At 40.4% G+C, this 19,844-nt stretch overlaps 1 protein-coding gene across 1 annotated transcript in view; it reads right to left on the bottom strand.

Moving 5' to 3' along the window:
• Positions 1-19,413, bottom strand: part of BMP5 (bone morphogenetic protein 5) — a 450,166-nt gene extending 430,753 nt beyond the window's left edge. The window contains exon 1 of the mRNA XM_077290010.1: positions 18,474-19,413. Coding sequence (XP_077146125.1) covers positions 18,474-18,936 — 463 coding nt within the window. The 5' untranslated portion in view covers positions 18,937-19,413. The remainder of the gene's footprint in view (positions 1-18,473) is intronic.
• Positions 19,414-19,844: the final 431 nt, after the last annotated feature.

The raw sequence follows: 19,844 nt of genomic DNA, 5'->3' as shown, positions 1-19,844 counted from the left end.
GCACAAGGTTGTATGCACCACGAAGATCTATCTTGGTGAACCACTTGGCACCCTTAATCCGGGCAAACAAGTCCGACAAGAGAGGCAAAGGATACTGAAATTTTACAGTGATTTTATTCAGTAGCCGATAGTCAATACAAGGTCTCAAAGATCCGTCCTTCTTAGCCACAAAAAAGAATCCCGCACCAAGAGGGGAAGAGGATGGACGGATATGCCCCTTCTCCAGAGACTCCTTGATATATGAACGCATTGCGGCATGCTCAGGTACTGACAGATTAAATAATCTGTCAGTACCTGGAATTTACTACCTGGAATCAAATCTATGGCGCAGTCACAGTCCCTATTTGGAGGCAGAGCACTGGATCTGGACTCACTGAATACATCCTGATAATCAGACAAATACTCAGGAACTTCCGAAGGAGTAGAGGAAGCAATAGACACCGGCGGGGAATCAGCATGAATTCCCTGACAGCCCCAACTTGACACAGACATTGCCTTCCAATCCAGGACTGGATTGTGGGTCTGTAACCATGGCAGACCCAAAACGACCAAATCATGCATTTTATGCAGAACAAGAAAACGAATCACCTCCCGATGTTCAGGAGTCATGCACATGGTCACCTGCGTCCAAAACTGCGGTTTATTTTCCGCCAATGGCGTAGCACCAATACCTCTAAGAGGAATAGGATTTACTAACGGTTCAAGAACAAAACCACAGCGCTTGGCAAATGACAGATCCATAAGACTCAGGGCGGCACCTGAATCCACAAACGCCATAACAGGGTAAGAAGACAAAGAGCAAATTAAAGTCACAGACAAAATAAATTTAGGTTGCAAATTACCAATGGCGACAGGACTAACAACCCTTGTTAGGCGTTTAGAGCATGCTGATATAACATGTGTAGAATCACCACAGTAAAAACACAACCCATTCTGACGTCTATGATTTTTCCGTTCATTTCTAGTCTGAATTCTATCACATTGCATTAAATCAGGTGTTTGTTCAGACAACACCACCAGAGGATTAGCGGTTTTGCGCTCCCGCAAACGCCGGTCAATTTGAATAGCAAGCGCCATAGAATCATTCAGACTTGTAGGAATGGGGAAACCCACCATCACATTCATAATGGCTTCAGAAAGGCCATTTCTGAAATTTGCGGCCAGAGCACACTCATTCCACTGAGTAAGCACGGACCATTTCCGAAATTTTTGGCAATACACTTCAGCTTCATCCTGACCCTGAGAAATAGCCAACAAGGCTTTTTCTGCCTGAATTTCAAGATTGGGTTCCTCGTAAAGCAATCCGAGCGCCAGAAAAAACGCATCAATATTCGCCAATGCCGGATCTCCTGGCGCTAGCGAGAAAGCCCAATCCTGAGGGTCGCCCCGTAAAAAAGAAATAACAATTTTAACTTGCTGAGCAGAATCTCCAGATGAACAGGGTCTCAGAGAAAGAAACAATTTACAATTATTCTTGAAATTCCTAAACCTAAATCGATCTCCATAAAACAATTCCGGAATAGGTATTTTAGGTTCAGACATAGGACTACTGGTAACAAAATCTTGTATACCCTGCACACGAGCTGCCAGCTGGTCAACACTTGTAATCAAGGTCTGCACATTCATGTCTGCAGCAAGCACACGCCACTCAAAGGTAAAGGGGAGGAAGAGAAGGAAGGAAAAAAAAACAAACTCAGAATTTCCTTTCTTATTATCCCACTTCTGCAATGCTTTAAACATTCAATATTGGCCTGGCATACTGTTATGACCCCAATGGCAGAGGGTCTCAGGAATAATGCTAAGTCAGTAAATACAGAAAACCAGCTCATAGGGCAGTGGTAACTGGGCTGACCATATAACTAATCCTAGCACCACAAATACCAGCAGCCGGGGAACGTTCCTACGTTGATCCTAGACGTCTCGCGCCAGCCGGAGAGCTAACTACCCCTAGAAGGGAAAAGAAAGACCTTTCTTGCCTCCAGAGGAAATACCCCAAAAAGTTGGATAGAAGCCCCCCACAAATAACAACGGTAAGGTAAGAGGAAAAGACACAGGAGAACACCAGCCCCCTAGAGCTTCCAGCAAGGTCAGGAATCACATATAGTACAAGCTGGACAAAAATGATAGCAAACAAATAACCCAAAAAACAAAGAAGCAAGACTTAGCTTAATTTAACACGAACCAGGACCAGCAAACAGGAGCAAACAGAATGTGTCTGATAACACCGATGCCAGGCACTGGACTAAGGTTCCAGGAGGTTTATATAGCAACACCCCTGAAGTAACGACCCAGCTGGGTGCAGACAGAGGGAAGGAAATCCCAGAGTCATATCACTAGTAACCACTAGAGGGAGCCAAAAAAGTCTAATTCACAACACTTATCTAGATGTGTTGTGAGAACTTTGAACCCCCAAGTGTTTCACTACAGTTTATAACGCAGAGCCGTGAAAATAAAAAATATTTTTCCACAAAAATTATATTTTAGCCCCCAGTTTTGTATTTTCCCAAGGGTAACTGGAGAAATTGGACCCCAAAGGTTGTTGTCCAATTTTTCCTGAGTATGCTGATACCCCATATGTGGGAGGGAATCACTTTTTGGGTGCATGGCAGAGCTCGGAAGGGAAGGAGCGCCATTTGGAATGCAGACTTAGATGGATTGGTCTGCAGGCATCACGCTGCATTTGCAGAGCCCCTGATGTACCCAAACAGTAGAAACCCCCACAATTGACCCCATATTGGAAACTAGACCTCCCAATGAACTTATCTAGATGTGTTGTGAGAACTTTGAACCCCCAAGTGTTTCACTACAGTTTATAACGCAGAGCCGTGAAAATAAAAAATTTTTTTTTCCACAAAAATTATTTTTTAGCCCCCAGTTTTGTATTTTCCCAAGGGTATCAGGAGAAATTGAACCCCAAAAGTTGTTGTCCAATTTTTCCTGAGTATGCTGATACCCCATGTGTGGGAGGGAACCACTTTTTGGGCGCATGGCAGAGCTCGGAAGGGAAGGAGCGCCATTTGGAATGCAGACTTAGATGGATTGGTCTGCAGGCATCACACTGCATTTGCAGAGCCCCTGATGTACCCAAACAGTAGAAACCCCCCACAAGTGACCCCATATTGGAAACTAGACCTCCCAAGGAACTTATCTAGATGTGTTGTGAGAATTTTGATCCCCCAAGTTTTTCACTACAGTTTACAACGCAGAGCCGTGAAAATAAAGAATCTTTTTTCCCACAAAAATGATTTTTAGCCCCCCAAATTTATATTTTCTCAAGGGTAACAAGAGAACTTGTACCCCAAACGTTTCTGTCCAATTTGTCCCGAGTACGGTGATGCCCCATATGTTGGGGTAAACCCCTGTTTGGGCGCACGGGAAAGCTCAGAAGGGAAGGAGCACTGTTTTACTTTTTCAATGCAGAATTGGCTGGAATTTAGATCGGACGCCATGTCGCGTTTGGAGAGCCCCTGATGTGCCTAAACTGTGGAAACCCCTAATTCTAACTGAAACCCTAACTCAAACACATCTCTAACCCTAATCCCAATGGTAACCCTAGCCACACCCCTAACCCTGACACACCCCTAACTCTAATCCCAACCCTAATCCCAACCGTAAATGTAATCCAAACCCTAACCCTAACTTTAGCCCTAACCCCAACCCTAACCCTAACTTTAGCTCCAACCCTAACCCTAGCCCTAACCCTAACCCTAACCCTAGCCCTAACCCTAACTCTAACCCTAGCCCTAGCCCTAACCCTAACCCTAGCCCTAACCCTAACCCTAGCCCTAACCCTAACCCTAATGGGAAAATAGAAATAAATACATTTTTTTTTTTTATTATTATTTTTACCTAACTAAGGGGGTGATGAAGGGGGGTTTGATTTACTTTTATAGCATTTTTTATAGCAGATTTTTATGATTGGAAGCTGTCACACACTAAAAGACGCTTTTTATAGCAAAAAAGTTTTTGCGTCTCCACATTTTGAGACCTATAATTTTTCCATATTTTGGTCCACAGAGTCATGTGAGGTCTTGTTTTTTGCAGGACGAGTTTACGTTTTTATTGGTAACATTTTCGGACAGGTGACAATTTTTGATCGCTTTTTATTCCGATTTTTGTGAGTCAGAATAACCAAAAACCAGCTATTCATGAATTTCTTTTGGGGGAAGCGTTTATACCATTCCACGTTTGGTAAAATGGATAAAGCAGTTTTATTCTTCGGGTCAGTATGATTACAGCGATACCTCATTTATATCATTTTTTATGATTTGGCGCTTTTATACGATAAAAACTATTTTATAGAATAAATAATTATTTTGGCATCGCTTTATTCTGGTGGACTATAACTTTTTTATTTTTTCTTTGATGACGCTGTATGGTGGCTCGTTTTTTGCAGGACAAGATGACGTTTTCAGCGGTACCATGGTGATTTATATCCATCTTTTTGATTGCGTGTTATTCCACTTTTTGTTCAGCGGTATGATAATAAAGTGTTATTTTTTGCTTCGTTTTTTTTTGTCCCCCTGTTTTCACTGAGGGGTTAACTTGTGATATAGTTTTATAGGTGGGGTCGTTACGGACGCAGCGATACTAAATATGTGTACTTTTATTGTTTTTTTTTTTTTTATTTAGATAAAGAAATGTATTTATGGGAATAATATATATATATTTTTCTTTATTTAGGAATTTATTTATTTTTTTTTACACATGTGGAAATTTTTTTTTTAACTTTTTTACTTTGTCCCAGGGGGGGGACATCACAGATCGATGATCTGACAGTTTGCACAGCACTCTGTCAGATCACAGAGGCACTCGGTAAGCCACCTCCCTCCCTGCAGGACCCGGATGCCGCAGCCATCTTGGATCTGGGACCTGCAGCGAGGAAGGAGGTAGGAGACCCTCGGAGCAACGCGATCACATCGGGGGTCTCAGGGAAGCGCAATGCTTCCCTGTACCGCTGGCACACCGCGATCATGTTTGATCGCGGTGTGCCAGGGGTTAATGTGCCGGGGGCGGTCCGTGACCGCTCCTGGCACATAGTGCCGGATGTCAGCTGCGATAGTCAGCTGATACCCGCCCGCGATCGGCCGCGCTCCCCCCGTGAGCGCCGCCGATCGCGCTGGATGTACTATCCCGTCGGTGGTCATACGGGCCCACCCCACCTCGACGGGATAGTACGTCCAATGTCAGAAAGGGGTTAAGACATCTTACATTACTTACTGCAAAGTCAAAAGTTTACATATATTTCATTAATATTTGGTACCATTGCCCTTAAACTGAATGACTTGGGTCAAACGTTTGGGATATCCTCAAAAAAACCTTCAGCAAAACAACCTCACAACATGATGCTGCCACCCCCATGTTTCACAGATGGGATGGTGTTCTTAGGCCTCCAAGCTTCTCCCTTTTTCCTCCAAACATAATGATGGTCATTATACCCAAAAAGTTTAATTTTAGTTTCATCAGACCACAGGACATATCTCTAAAAATTATGGTCTTTCTTCCTTTAATTTGGCTTTTTAAGTTTCTTTTGGAGTAATGGCTTCTTCCTGGCAGAATGGCCTTTCACCCCATGTTGATACAGTATTTGTTTCACTATGGATATTCACACAATCTTCCCAACTTTCACCATCATCTTCACAAGGTCTTTTGCTTTTGTACTTGGGTTGACATGCACGTCGGTCCAAAGCACTTTCATCTCTGGGACACAGAACCCATCTCGTTCCTGAGCGGTAAGATGGCTGGACATTCCTATCTTGTTTGTACTTGCATATAATTGTTTGTACAAATGAACGAGGCACCTTCAAGTAGCTTGAAATTGTATTCAAGGATGAGCCAGACTTGTGCAAGTCCACAATTCTCTTCCTGATATCTTGGCTGATTTCTTTAGACTTTCCCATGATGCTACACAAAGAATCAGAGTGCTTCAGGTGTGCATTAAAATACATCCACAGGTGTGTCTCTAATTAACTCAGATGTTGTCAAAAAACCTATCAAACATCATCATATGCCCAGTACAGAATTGTTTAAAGGCATAGTAATCTTAGTGTATGTAAACTTTTGACTTTGCAGTAAGTAATAAAATGCCTTAAAACATTCTCTTTCTCTTATTATTCTGTTATTTGGCAAATATTAATAACTATGGTAATCCTAATTGACCTAAAACAGGAAAGGTCTATTCTGATTTCATGTCAGATATTGAGAAAAACATGCATATGTGTCTTTTTATATACTGTATATAAACTTCTGATGTCAACTGTATATCTAATCCAGAAAAGTAGGCAGTGTTTATAAAAAAAATATATAAAAAGGATACAAAATGGAGGCAAAACAATGTGATATATACAATTACATGAAATAAATAGGAATAACAAAAGAAAATTACTAAACCTGATGTCATGAAAATGGCTCAAAGCTTGGCGGAGAGAAGCGTTCGGATTGGAAAAATGGAACAATCTCACAGCGAACTTATGTCTTCCCGAATGAACAAATGCAGAGACTTTCATTTTTATTAGCTCAAGGCCATGTCCACATACCACCCTTGATGAGCTCACATGGAGGCTGGTTGTGGGATTTGCCAAGTCCTTCAGAATTCCATGAGATCCCCAACTTATAGTATATCTTCACCCCTGGAGATCCAAGGTGATACATATTGTCGTCTTGTTTCTTATCGCAATTTTACCTGTCTATAGAAATGAAACATGACATGGATAGTACCATCCATTGGACGATATTAAGTTGGAAAAGTTCTGCGGCTTTTCTGATAATGTGAGTGAATGCGTTATGTCCATCCCTTCACTACGACGCCGAAAATATTTCTCCCATAAATGTCTAATCAGTGCAAAACCCCAATATTTAACACTGACCACGGGCTCTAAAATGTCTAAGAAGATTCTTTGATCAGGGGAAACCCTATCCTGGGAAAGGTACTTCCCCGCCTCGGCGTAAACAGATCTCAGTCTTGTCTTTTTCGCAGAAAATCTTCCTGCTGTTATTATCTAGTCACAGTAGCAGGCCCCTACTTCAATAGGGATGAAAGTGTCAACTGTTTCTCTTCCCAAGGTATAATTAGTTTTTCTGTTCCCAGTTATAATTAATCCCATATGGTCAAGTGAAGTTATTCTTCAATGGAGGTTGACGTGTTAGTTATTATTCTCTTCCCATATGTTCAATGTGCGATATCAAGGCAAGATAAATCAGGCCTTTTGTCCTTTGGAATCAATAGGAAAGGGACAATTCAGTTTATTATCAGAACGCAGTTCAAAAGCCTGCATGTTGAATTTATGGCGCTGCATTAGTGCCTGTGGCATGCCTATGGCATGGGCGCCTTACACATCTTAAAATGCACTATCGATTCTGAGCATTATATAGAGGTTTTCAATTAACATATGCTCCCATTCCTGTTTCAGGAATGGCCTTGCATATTTCAGGAACATATCCATCACATAAAAAACGTTTGGTGCAATATTATACTAAATTCCGGCAAATAAGTCTGTTGTGCAGCTAAAATCCTACATCAAACAAGAATGGGACAACGTTCCTTTCCGAAAACTCAAGTAAATGGTCTCCTCACTTTCCAGACGTATACAGACTGTTTTAAAACAAAGAAAGGTTTCTGGCGAATAAACATGGCCATATCTCAGCTTTTTTGAGATGCATTGCTAATTTTTTTAATGAAATGGAAAAATGTACCTCTGATTTGTTTTCTGTGTTCTGTTGTGAATAAAATATGGCTATAATTGATTTTCAAATAATTTTCTTTACATTTTACATAGCATTCCAGCTTTTTTGCAATTGAGGTTGTATAAAAGATAAAAGCCATTATGATAATTTTGGGAATAATTTTTAATGTTCCATGTAAGGTTAAAAAAGGTAAAGTATCACCAACAATTTAGAATCTTGTGTTACACGTTTTTGAATAGAGAAATTAATAGTCTTAGCATTGATATCTCTAAGGGCATTAAAGTATCATATGAATTCCCGTGGTGAAATTGGCGGTAACCTGTGATCCTGTGATGGGTGAAGACAAGATTGCCCCAGGCCTGTCCCGGCATCGGAAGAGCAGACTACATACCTGTGGCACTGGCCTTCAGGTGTCTGGAAGCGCTGTCCACGGGTCTCCCAGGGGCTTGGTGTACAAGCGGGCAATGATTTGGCTCGGTCCGCTGCGCCGCCCTTGCCCCTGCTGCTCTCAATGTTCCAGCTCCCCGCTGGTCTCAGCGTGGTAGAGCGTCCGGAGCGATATCTGGAAGGGGTGAGTACCACTGACTACACAGGCACAGGGCATGCTGGGTATGGCCGTGCCCGAGTGACGTCAGGGGGTGTTCCGGAAAAAAGATGGCAGAGCCCTGCGCATCACTGGCCGGGATACTAAGCAGGACAGGGTGCCCGGTTGGCTTTCCTGGGGGAGGGGAAGGGCAATCGTTTGGACCGGAGGGGAGTCCCCACAAGATGGCGCTGGCTACCCCTTCTTAAGGGTGAGCAGCAGAGCAGGTCGCTGCTAAAGACTCCAAGTCATCGTACCAGTAGAACACAGACTTGGCCCTATCCTGGATATCATCACCACCTCCTCACTCCGCCCCTTGTCCGTCGGTGTTCCTCAAAGCTCTGTTCTAGGACCCCTACTCTTCTCCATCTACACCTTCGGCTTAGGACAGCTCATAGAATCCCACAGTATGCAGTATCATCTCTATACCGATGACACACAGATCTACCTATCCGTACCTGACCTCACCTCCTTACTTACCAAAATCCCACATTGTCTGTCTGCTATCTTGGCCTTCTTTTCTACTCTCTGACCTCTCTCGCCACCTGTGCACTGCAGTATTTTGCTCTGCCCTCAACAGAGCAGAAAGTACACCTGCACAGGAGCCGCAGCAGGAAGAAAAGAAGAGGACGTCATCGTATGAAGATGGGAGGCGCCAGACCCGGACCGTGATGCCCATCGGACCGGACAGCACCGGGACCACCCCTGGGTGAGTATAATCTAACCTGTTTTTCTTATCTTTCAGGATACATCGGGGGCTTATCTACAGCATTACAGAATGCTGTAGATAAGCCCCTGATGCCAGTGGCCTTAGTTTATAGGCCAATTTTGGGGTGACAGGTTCCCTTTAATTGTAAGTACTATTGGTGGGTGAACTTGTAGATGTTCAGGTCTGGACAGTTACAACGAACAACAAAAAAAGTTTGGTTCGAGTACCAGAATGGTACCCAAACCCCATTAAGATAAATGGGGGATTCAAACATCCATTGTCATCTGCATGGATTGGCAGTAACATCATTACTGCTGGTCAGAGAGCTGCGTTTCACAAGCTGTCAGATGACAGCATGATCCAGCAGTTGTGACCCGCAATAAAAAAGGTTACAACCAATCACAGGCATTTGATTGATGAGAGAGTACTACTTTCATCAGCCTATCCTTGCTGTCACTGATAACAGCGAGAGAAGGCACCACTGATAGGAGTATTCATCATATGGTGCCTGTGCACTATGAATAAATTAAAAAAAATTATGCTGGGCATTTTCTATTTTTAATAACCAGCTTTATCATGGCTGGTTATTAAGAATAGAGTAATCCCACACTGTTTTTTAAATTATTTAAATAAATAATGAAAAAACAGCTTGGGGTCCCATTTTTTTTAAACCAGCCAGACTAAAGCAAACAGCTGGGCGTTGATATTCTCAGACTGGTAAGGGGCCATGGATATTGGCCCCATGAGCCTAAAAATAGCTGCTCGCATCCACCTCAGAAAAGCCGCATCTATTAGATGCTCCAATTCTGGCACTTTGTCAGTCTCTTCCCACTTGCCCTGGTGTGATGATAAGTGGAGTACTGGTTGTGGGGTTGATGTCAGCTGTTTTATGGCTGCTAACATCAAGCACACACGTAATCTAGAGGCATCTATAAGACACCCCCATTATTAACACCATCGTTAGATTGTAAAAAGGACACAGCAAGAATAAAATCTTTTAAATGAAATACTGACACATACTCATTTATTTGAAATAAAAATTAAAAAGCACAATTATACTCACTTTTACGCTTAATCCATTGAAGCCCATGACCCCTGGAAAAAAAGAAAAATAATACACAACCGTATCCCTCACCTGTCCGATTTGAAGATAATTCATACTGTCCCACACCAATCCAGATTATTTGGGTAGGTGTCACATCAGTGATGCGACCGCTATCCCTGGCAGCCGGCTCACTCTGACACAGGAGCATAATCGCTCTTGCAGTGTCTAGCGCTTAGCTGCCATGAGAAAGTTCAGCAAAGTTCATAGCTGATGAACCCCAGTGACCTCACCGTTCTTTGCGTGAGCTGATGAATACTTCCATCAGTGGCGCTTGCTCTCTCTGTTTTTAGCGTCAGCAGGTATATGTTGATGAGAGTACTACTCTCTTATCATCCGACGCCTGTGACCGGCAGTAACAATTTTACCGCCTGTCACAGCTGCTAGCTCACACTGTCCTCTGAAACCATGGGAACGCAGATCTCGGACCAGCAGTAATGATCTTACTGTCGATAAGAGCTACCAGTGTTTCTCGCGCTGTCATGCAGATGACAGCATGTGAAAAAAGCCAATGTTCGGGATGCTGAATTTGAACAGTAACACGGATTTACTATAGAAGTCCATGTTTAGGGCCAGTGCACAATCAATAGGATTTTGGTGCACACCCTGAACTTTAAGGTACCTTCACACGAAGCGACGCTGCAGCGATGGCGACAACGATGCCGATCGCTGCAGCGTCGCTGTTTGGTCGCTGGAGAGCTGTCATACAGACCGCTCTCCAGCGACCAACGATGCCGAGGTCCCCGGGTAACCAGGGTAAACATCGGGTTGCCAAGCGCAGGTCCGCACTTAGTAACCCGATGTTTACCCTGGTTACCAGCGTAAAAGTAAAAAAAACAAACAGTACATACTCACCTGCGCGTCCCCCAGCGTCTGCTTCCTGACACTGACTGAGCTCCGGCCCTAACAGCACAGCGGTGACGTCACCGCTGTGCTTTCACTTTCACTTTAGGGCCGGCGCTCAGTCAGTGTCAGGAAGCAGACGCTGGGGGATGCGCAGGTGAGTATGTACTGTTTGTTTTTTTTACTTTTACGCTGGTAACCAGGGTAAACATCGGGTTACTAAGCGCGGCCCTGCGCTTAGTAACCCGATGTTTACCCTGGTTACCAGTGTAAAACATCGCTGGTATCGTTGCTTTTGCTGTCAAACACAACGATACACGGCGATCGGATGACCAAATAAAGTTCTGGACTTTATTCAGCGACCAGCGACATCACAGCAGGATCCTGAACGCTGCTGCGTGTCAAACTAAACGATATCGCTAGCCAGGACGCTGCAACGTCACGGATCGCTAGCGATATCGTTACAAAGTCGTTTCGTGTGAAGGTACCTTTACTGTTTAGGTTTGCCCATATCTGGTAAGTACCTTTTGCCACCAGAATTGCTTTTTCGTTGTAGCAGCAACCTCATCAATCATTACAATAGAACTGTAATAGTTTAGTGTCCTGATTTACTGTATGTGTAACCAGATATGATCACTTGTTTTATCTCTTCAGTTACAGAGGTGTAACTTATTGATCATATGCACATTCTGTAACACAGCCTCATATCTATTACTTTTTATGCTTGCTTATATAGAGTTAACATATTCTGCAACACTTTACAGACATTGTCATTACTCACTATCCCCAGTGGGGCTTTGCTGTCTAAATTCCCTGTCTTTGGAGTGGGGGGTACATACAAAAACATGTGAAGAACATACAAACTCCATACAGATGTTATCCTTGGTTTGATTTGAACCCAAGACCCCAGCGCTGCAAGACAACACGGCTAATTATTGTGCTAACCCATGTCATTTACAGTATTTTGGGTGGCAGAGGGCCTTTTGAGCTGCCTCATGAACCAGTTTGATTGCTACATTACAACATTATAAACATGAAGTAAAGATATGTACAAGTCATATCAAAAGGCGTATAAACAGTCTCATTGTTTGGAGTAACACCTCTAAATATTTGATGAACTCCACATGAGTTTCAATTACTGGTGGTGACCTGGGAAACTCTGCCCCCCACCTCCCACCAGGTTTTCAGCAAAAATTCCTTAACCTGCTCCAGTGATAATCTTGTTACCCATATTCTATCCTCTTATTCTGCAGTCTGTTTGTAGCAAACCTTTCATTTTATGAGCAGAGTAAATGGGTAAAGCCTGAGCCATAACCAATAAAATATAATCTGTGACTGAGCCTGGGCAATTCTTAATATAGGTAGAGAACAATGGCGCTTCTTGTTCCCTGTGATCTCCTCCCAAGTGCGATCCAGTCAACACACTGCCACTTATAGTTGTAGCACAAAGCAGCTTTCCCACGACTACAACTATTAAAAGAGATTAGCTGAGCCATGGGGGGCACAGATTATTATATTGGGAGATACCAAACACAACATGTACCTTTAAGATTACCATAACATGCTCTGAGAACCCTTGGAATGTAACATTGGTCATATATATATAGATAGATAGATAGATAGATAGATAGATAGATAGATAGATAGATAGATAGATAGATAGATAGATAGATAGATAGATAGATAGATAGATACGATAGATAGATAGATAGATAGATAGATAGATAGATAGATAGATAGATAGAACAATACCCATTGACTGATCACCTTATAAGATGTCACGTTAATAAATACGTGTGGGTTTATATAGTTCAAGCAATAAGACGTCAATATCATCTCATTATGTACTATACCAAGGGACATGCAATAGCCCATTTATGCGTGGTAGCTACAGTGTAACAACATGACAATAATTCATCATGTTAATACAGTTATCTTGAATTTTAGACCACTAGTTTAAAAGAGTGATATTTTAATAAATGTAACATAAAACTCTGTGTATATTTTAAACATTTCTTTAATATTAATACATTATGTGTATAGCTTGTAAGCTTGCGAGCAGGGCACTCACTCCTCTTGGTATCTATTTTGAACTGTGTGTGTGACATTACGCTGTAATGTCTATTGTCTGTGCAAATCCCCTCTATAATTTGTAAAGCGCTGCGGAATATGTTGGCGCTATATAAATAAAATTATTAGCATTATGTGAAACTGCAATGTCTACAGAAATTATAGAGAGCTGTACTGGTGGAGTCTAACATATATATTTATTATACGCACATATATAGATGTAAATACAAGACAGAGGTAGTATTAAATGGAGATATATGTATATAATGTAAGGTGTACATTAGATGTAGCATTTATGTTACTTTAATGCTGTAATTCTAAATTGTGCATGTACTGGGATCCTGCAATTCCATGTGAAATTACAGATAACATTTTGTGGTACAGTACAGAATAGTGCTAGATGACACAAATAGGTCTCCATATATTTCGATTTTTTATTATATATATACATATATATATTTTTATATATATATATATATATATATATATATATATATATATATATATATATATGTATACATCCCGTAGAGCCTGTGGGTAACTGGACTATGCATATTGAATAACTGTAAAACAGCGTGAAGAGTTAATCTATAAATCTAGAATATATACAAAATACTGTAATTTGTGCAAGACTGCTACAAATCTATTACCACAAATATCTGGAAAACTGGTATATCAATTATTTTTAGCACTTATCTACAATTATAATATGACATAAAAAGGTTAATTTATTGTTATGTATACAATTACATGTGACTTTAATATAAAATATGGGATTGTTTGCTAATACACACTTACTGGATGGATCATTAAACTGTATACTAATTTCAGTTGTGTGATAATAACTGCAATATGTAGACCAATTATATGTATTTTTAGTACCAGTATATTAGTCCAAAAATGCCCAGTTACTATACATATGTCAAGTCTTTTTTATTATTATTATTTTCATAGATTATTATTGGAAAAATTGTCTTCAGTAAGTATAATTCTTACATGCATAGTGATTATAGAATTATTTGTATGTGTCTGTAACTGTGATATATTTTTACACCTTTAATATGCTGTTATGTTACTGATCTCCATTAGACCAGCATTGGTCTACCGTATCCACAGATGACAAGGTGGCTGATGGCCTGGGTGGGTTTCTGCCCATTAGGAGGAGGAGGAGGACAGCTCTGTACTGTGGACTCCACCTGCCTAGCTGGACAGTTTTCTTGCCTTTGGCCAAATAAAATTGTCAAGTAATGAAAGGACTTTAGAAGAAAGAACAAAGGACATGAAGAAACTGAGTAGATGGTTGTGAGAAACCATTTGAAATTACTTAGAGACCCAACCCAAGAAAACCCTGGGGATGCAGAGTGCACTGGGAGGCTGCAATTGGCACTTCATAAACTGATCATTTTCAAATGCTTAGAGCTTAATCTAAACCTTGATGTAGAAATTAAAAGCGGAACCAATTGATTTAACCATGAGTCCCCCTTAATGGGCAGGAATGTGACCTCAGTGAGTGGCCTGCTTAGCTCCAGGACTAGGTGGTGCACCACAAATGAGATCAGAACTTGTCCCTCCCTGGCGCCCCCAATGTCCTTCCTGCTCTTGGGTGATAGCCTTTACAGTCCCCATCCAATCTTCAGAAACATGCTCTAATTACAGCAGAATGATGTGATGGGGTAAATATGGTTTGATCCGAGCACTGCTTTGATCTGCACTCTCTACATAATCCAGAAAACCCTTTCACTACCGGCAAGAATTACAACTAGCTTTAGGAGAATTTAGGATGAGCTCATTCCTTTACAGGAAAAACAAAGCACTGTTCTTATTATTAGGGGCGTAACTGTACATTTACTCCTGTTTGATCTCCTGTAAATGGTTTCGGTAACCCTGTAATTGCAGGAGATGTGTCAGGAACCGGTAGATTTATTTCTGTTAATAATATAATGGTTATATAAACTGAGACTTTACTGACGTGTCTGACTCTGAGCAGCACATGGCAATGGGGAAGGTCTATTATATATCTAATAAAGCAGTATCTATGTCACTGATACTTGCATGGAGCCCCTACAGAGCAACCTATATGGAACTGCAAGCACCGGGATTGGAGCTAATATGGGGGCTGGATCACAACAGCAAGAGATCGATAGGCATCACATTGCTCTGGAATATAGACTATACTTACAGATTAAAAACATACCAAACATCTGAATAAATAATTGCATTTATGTGGTAAAAAAATAAATACGAATTAATAGCAATATTTTAATTGAACCTTTAAATTTAGCTCATATAGCCACCCACGGTCGTCAGATTCTAGGCGACTTCTACATTATTCTACAATGTTATAAATGGGGATTACATCAATAAACTAATATCAGTAAACTAATGTCAAATTTATGTTGTATGAATAATAACATGATTGCCTTCCAATTACAGATACATAGATTACAGGTTATAGACTGTAAAATGTGATGTGAAATAGGTAAATAGCAGTAGCCCAATTTAAATTGACTGGAGATTATGTTGATGTGTACACATGGGATATATTTGTGTGGATAGATAGATAGATAGATAGATAGATAGATAGATAGATAGATAGATAGATAGATAGATAGATAGATAGATATGGGATAGATAGATAGATAGATAGATAATAGACGGATATGGGATAGATAGATAGATAGATAGATAGATAGATAGATAGATAGATAGATAGATAGATAGATGCATACTTACCTTTTTTCTTTCATGTATCTACATGTTTGCAACCATATAGGTATATACACAAATGTAGATAAACATATATATATATTATATATATATAATCAATGTGTGGTTTGTATATATAATATATATATATATATATATATATATATATATATATATATATATATATATATATATATATATATATATATATTTGCAGACTACCTTGCACATGCGGTTATTTCATTGCCCCGTATGGCAGGCATTGATGTAAGGATATTAGTACTGGGGAGTGAGCTTTTTGCTTCTTCCCTACTGAGGAGCGCGTCCTGGACCTGCTGTGAAATCAGTCAGTGGAAATGATATTAATACGTTATATTCATCACTCAGCATATGCTAAATCATTTGCCTTTCTTCTTCCACTGATTTATTTCGTTGCTTTTTGGACACAAACTCAGCTTCTGTTTTTCTCACAATTTACCTCTGAACTAGCAGGAAATTGTGCCACCCACTAGAGCCTAACGGAGCCAATAAAGCTATTGATTGTATTAGTAAATAGCTTATTTTATTTCATTACAGCTTTTAGAACTTTTTAAAGTTTAGTTTTAAGTAACACAACAAAATGTGGTTTAAGAACTTCTAAGAGGATGTAATGAAAATATATAGGCAATTATAGTTTATTTTTATTAAGCACATTATGTACTATTTATATTAGATAGATAGATAGTTATTCACCGCAGTCCATAGCAAAGAAGCATACAATAATTTCCGAGAATGTCCCAGTCCCTGCTTTCTCTCAGACAGAATGTCACCCACTTGTTTATCCAAGCCCTGAATATGTAGAATTGCGCCTACAGGAGTGGTCTCCCTTTATTATAGTCGTAGACCTAGTGAATGTGTTCTTTAGAGGTGAGAAGTTCAGACATGATTTTGACTGGGAGCTTTATGAACACGGAATCAGAATACAATTGCAGCTTTTGTTCCCAATATCTGGTTCTGTTTAACACGAAACTTGTGTTGTCTTATGTCATAATAATATTATTAGCAGAGAATTGCTATGTCAGATCCGTGCCCAGTACATGCTCTTTGGGGTGCACCATGCTTTGCTAATCATTTCCTTCCTGAATCCCACCAAACACTGGAACTTTACAGCCTCAGACTGCTCCTGCTATTTCCCTAAGTACAGTCTCTTACCCCCATGCTAGACCCTCCACTTCTGTCTGAAGCCCTAATCAGCGGCAATGTCGGCTAGAGTGAAAAGTGCAACGTTTACATTTATTATAGGTAGCTAGATAAGAGACATTAGAATACAGATAAATACATAACCAGATAAATGGATACAGGGGTAGAGAGATGGGAAATGGAAAATACTGTATGTGTGTGTGTGTATGTATATATATATATATATATATATATATATATATATATATATATATATTTATATACCTGCAGTACACAAACATATATATATATCACACAAATTTATACACATATAATATATATAAGATTTGTCTGTATGTATAAACAAAACGCAAGACTATATATATTTATTTATATATATATATATATATACACAGTATATATATATATATATTTGCACAGTGCCTATGTATATATATGCAGTTTGTATATGCATATATAAATATATATCTGTGTATGCATAGATGTGCACAAGATAATTTCTCTATCTAGTTACATGCAATAGCTAATATGTTAAAATATGCAATACCTAATATTAGGTAATAATCTGTGTTATTCGCTATTTTGTTTACTTCTGTAGGTTTTTTCGTGCTTGTCTTATAATATAAATAACAACAACAATAATAATACCAATAATAATCCCATCTGTTAATTTTATGGAATACATTTTGTTCTGATATAATACTGATATAATAACATATAGTAATATGATAGACATGTGGCTACCACACTTAGATATATGCGATCGGTATAATAGCTCGCAGTTCCTCTTCTATGAGCAGGACTATACTAGGTGATGCTGGGGAAGTAGTTGATACACTTTATTGCTGCTCCTCTTGGTTTAGCATCATCTGCTGACCTACACATCTCCAGCCTCTGTTTGTTTCTCACCTAAGGTGAGTGGTCGCTGATTGAAGTCCCTCCACAGGTCCTATGCTGAGCTGCTGGAGAGCAGGTACCCAATACACGATCGTCTGCAATCAGTGCACTATGGATACACTTGTTCCAATGCAGAAGAACACTGTATGGCTGCTGGACCCTATGGGAGGCTTGTATCTTACATCATGTTTGTTTTAAGAATTCAACATAAACCACAAAGCAGCGTTGATCAGTCCAAGATGTGACCTGTCAAATGTCTTCTCTTCCCTCTGCTCAACTACAAGAAGTTGGGGCAGGTTTGATAAATTGGATTTCTGATATTTTGGCAAGATAATGTGTATAATGTGTCAGCGGATAAATGAAGACTGCTAGAGCTATTTAGATGTGAAAAGAGATTGCTTTTAACTGTATGATACACGATATAGCTCTATATATCTGGGATCCTTGGGTGGTTTGCTTTGGGGGTTCTACTGAGGAAATAAAAGTACTTGTCAAATAATGGTATTTTATTGGGCTAGCCTGCACGTGAAGATAACACATTTGTATGAAACTTTGGATCTGATGAGGATTCTAGGTTTCTTTCAGCATTATAGTACTATAGTGCATGCATCTATGAAGATCTGCTCAGTGCATAGACCCTCTGTCAATTAAGTGATGCCGTTACATCTTTAACTATACAGTCATTCATGATGTTTCCTTACCTAGATTGACGAAGCTCATAACCATGTCTGCGTCATTGAGAAAGTTGGTATCATGTAAGCTGGCTAGTGGGGGGCTCTGGGTGGTCAGTGGGGCTGTGCGATAAGCTTGGGCTTTCCTGGAGTATCCGTTGGCCACTGCAGGGTATCCCCTCCTTAGCCCTCTGCTCTCTATCATAGACCCACTCAGGGTGTACCCCAACATGTCATGTTCCTCTTCATTCGCCATAACATTATATAGGTCCAGCATGAAGAGTGGTGCAGAGGACGCCTGTTTCCCAGGTGAGAAGGGCCTTGGTCTATGAGGTAAGCCCAAAATGGAGAGGATTTCTCTTTGTATCTCTTTCCTCTCGTGGTTCCTCAGTCTCCTGTAGATAAAGCTGGAATGGACATGATTTTCCCCCAAACCTTGGACAAGGTAGCAGCAGCTGCAAAATATCACTACTATTGCCCCAAGGACTTCCATATCTCAGGAGTTGCTCCTCTCCTGACTATCACTGAAGCTGAGAAGACCTCACAATAATCCAGGAGACGACACTCTGCTTACGTCAATGTCACTCGTCCATCAGACATCTCTGGAGATACGTTCTTGAGATGTCACCACCAGCCAAGTCCACTAGAGCGGTTCTTTGTCACTGTTCTGTGAATAAGAGTGTTTGGAGGTAGAAATCGTTTCTTTTATGGGCAGAACAGAATATTTCCATGTTACTTAATGCAGGTCTCAGTAGTTGCTTGAAATTTCATCAAGTTCCTTTGCGAAGTATTAGCGCTAACACCTTGAACTTTAGGCTGCTCGGTCGTCCTGATAACGTTACCATGTGTGTCTTCTCATCCTTCCTCAGGAGCTGCCTGGTATTCTGCAGAAGTCCATGTACAGCCCTGCTGCTGTTTCTGTTATTTCCACCTTCATGTAGTGCTCACATAAATATACAGCGCTCTTCTACTGAGATCTAAAGACCAATGTAAGCAAAACCCTGCTGGGAAAGAAGAGGCTTCTCATTGTAATCTGAGACCAGTAAGGCAAAGCACCATTAACCCCTTCAGCCGCCTTCTCCACTTTTCTCCAGTTATAACTCTTACTACACGAGAATGAATGATTATGGAAGCAAGCATGTGATCTTTCAAAATGTTTGCAACTAACTAAAAGCATCAATTATTTTATTATACCTCTTTAAATAGGACTTTCACAAGAGGATAGTGTAGTACTTGAAGCTCTTTAGTTTTATACAGTCCTGCAGATCTGCTACTCACAAAAGTGCAACTTTTTAAAATAGCTAGTACTAACATGATTCACATGTATGAGTGTGAAGATTATCCTAGGAAAAATACAAATTAATGATAAACAGGGGACATACATTTTTTTGTCAATAAACG

This window comes from Ranitomeya variabilis, chromosome 2 (genome assembly GCF_051348905.1).
Source record: "Ranitomeya variabilis isolate aRanVar5 chromosome 2, aRanVar5.hap1, whole genome shotgun sequence".
NCBI classification, from domain to species: Eukaryota; Metazoa; Chordata; class Amphibia; order Anura; family Dendrobatidae; genus Ranitomeya; species Ranitomeya variabilis.
Note: the sequence above shows the minus strand (reverse complement) of the source record. Positions and strands in the feature narration are given on the sequence as shown.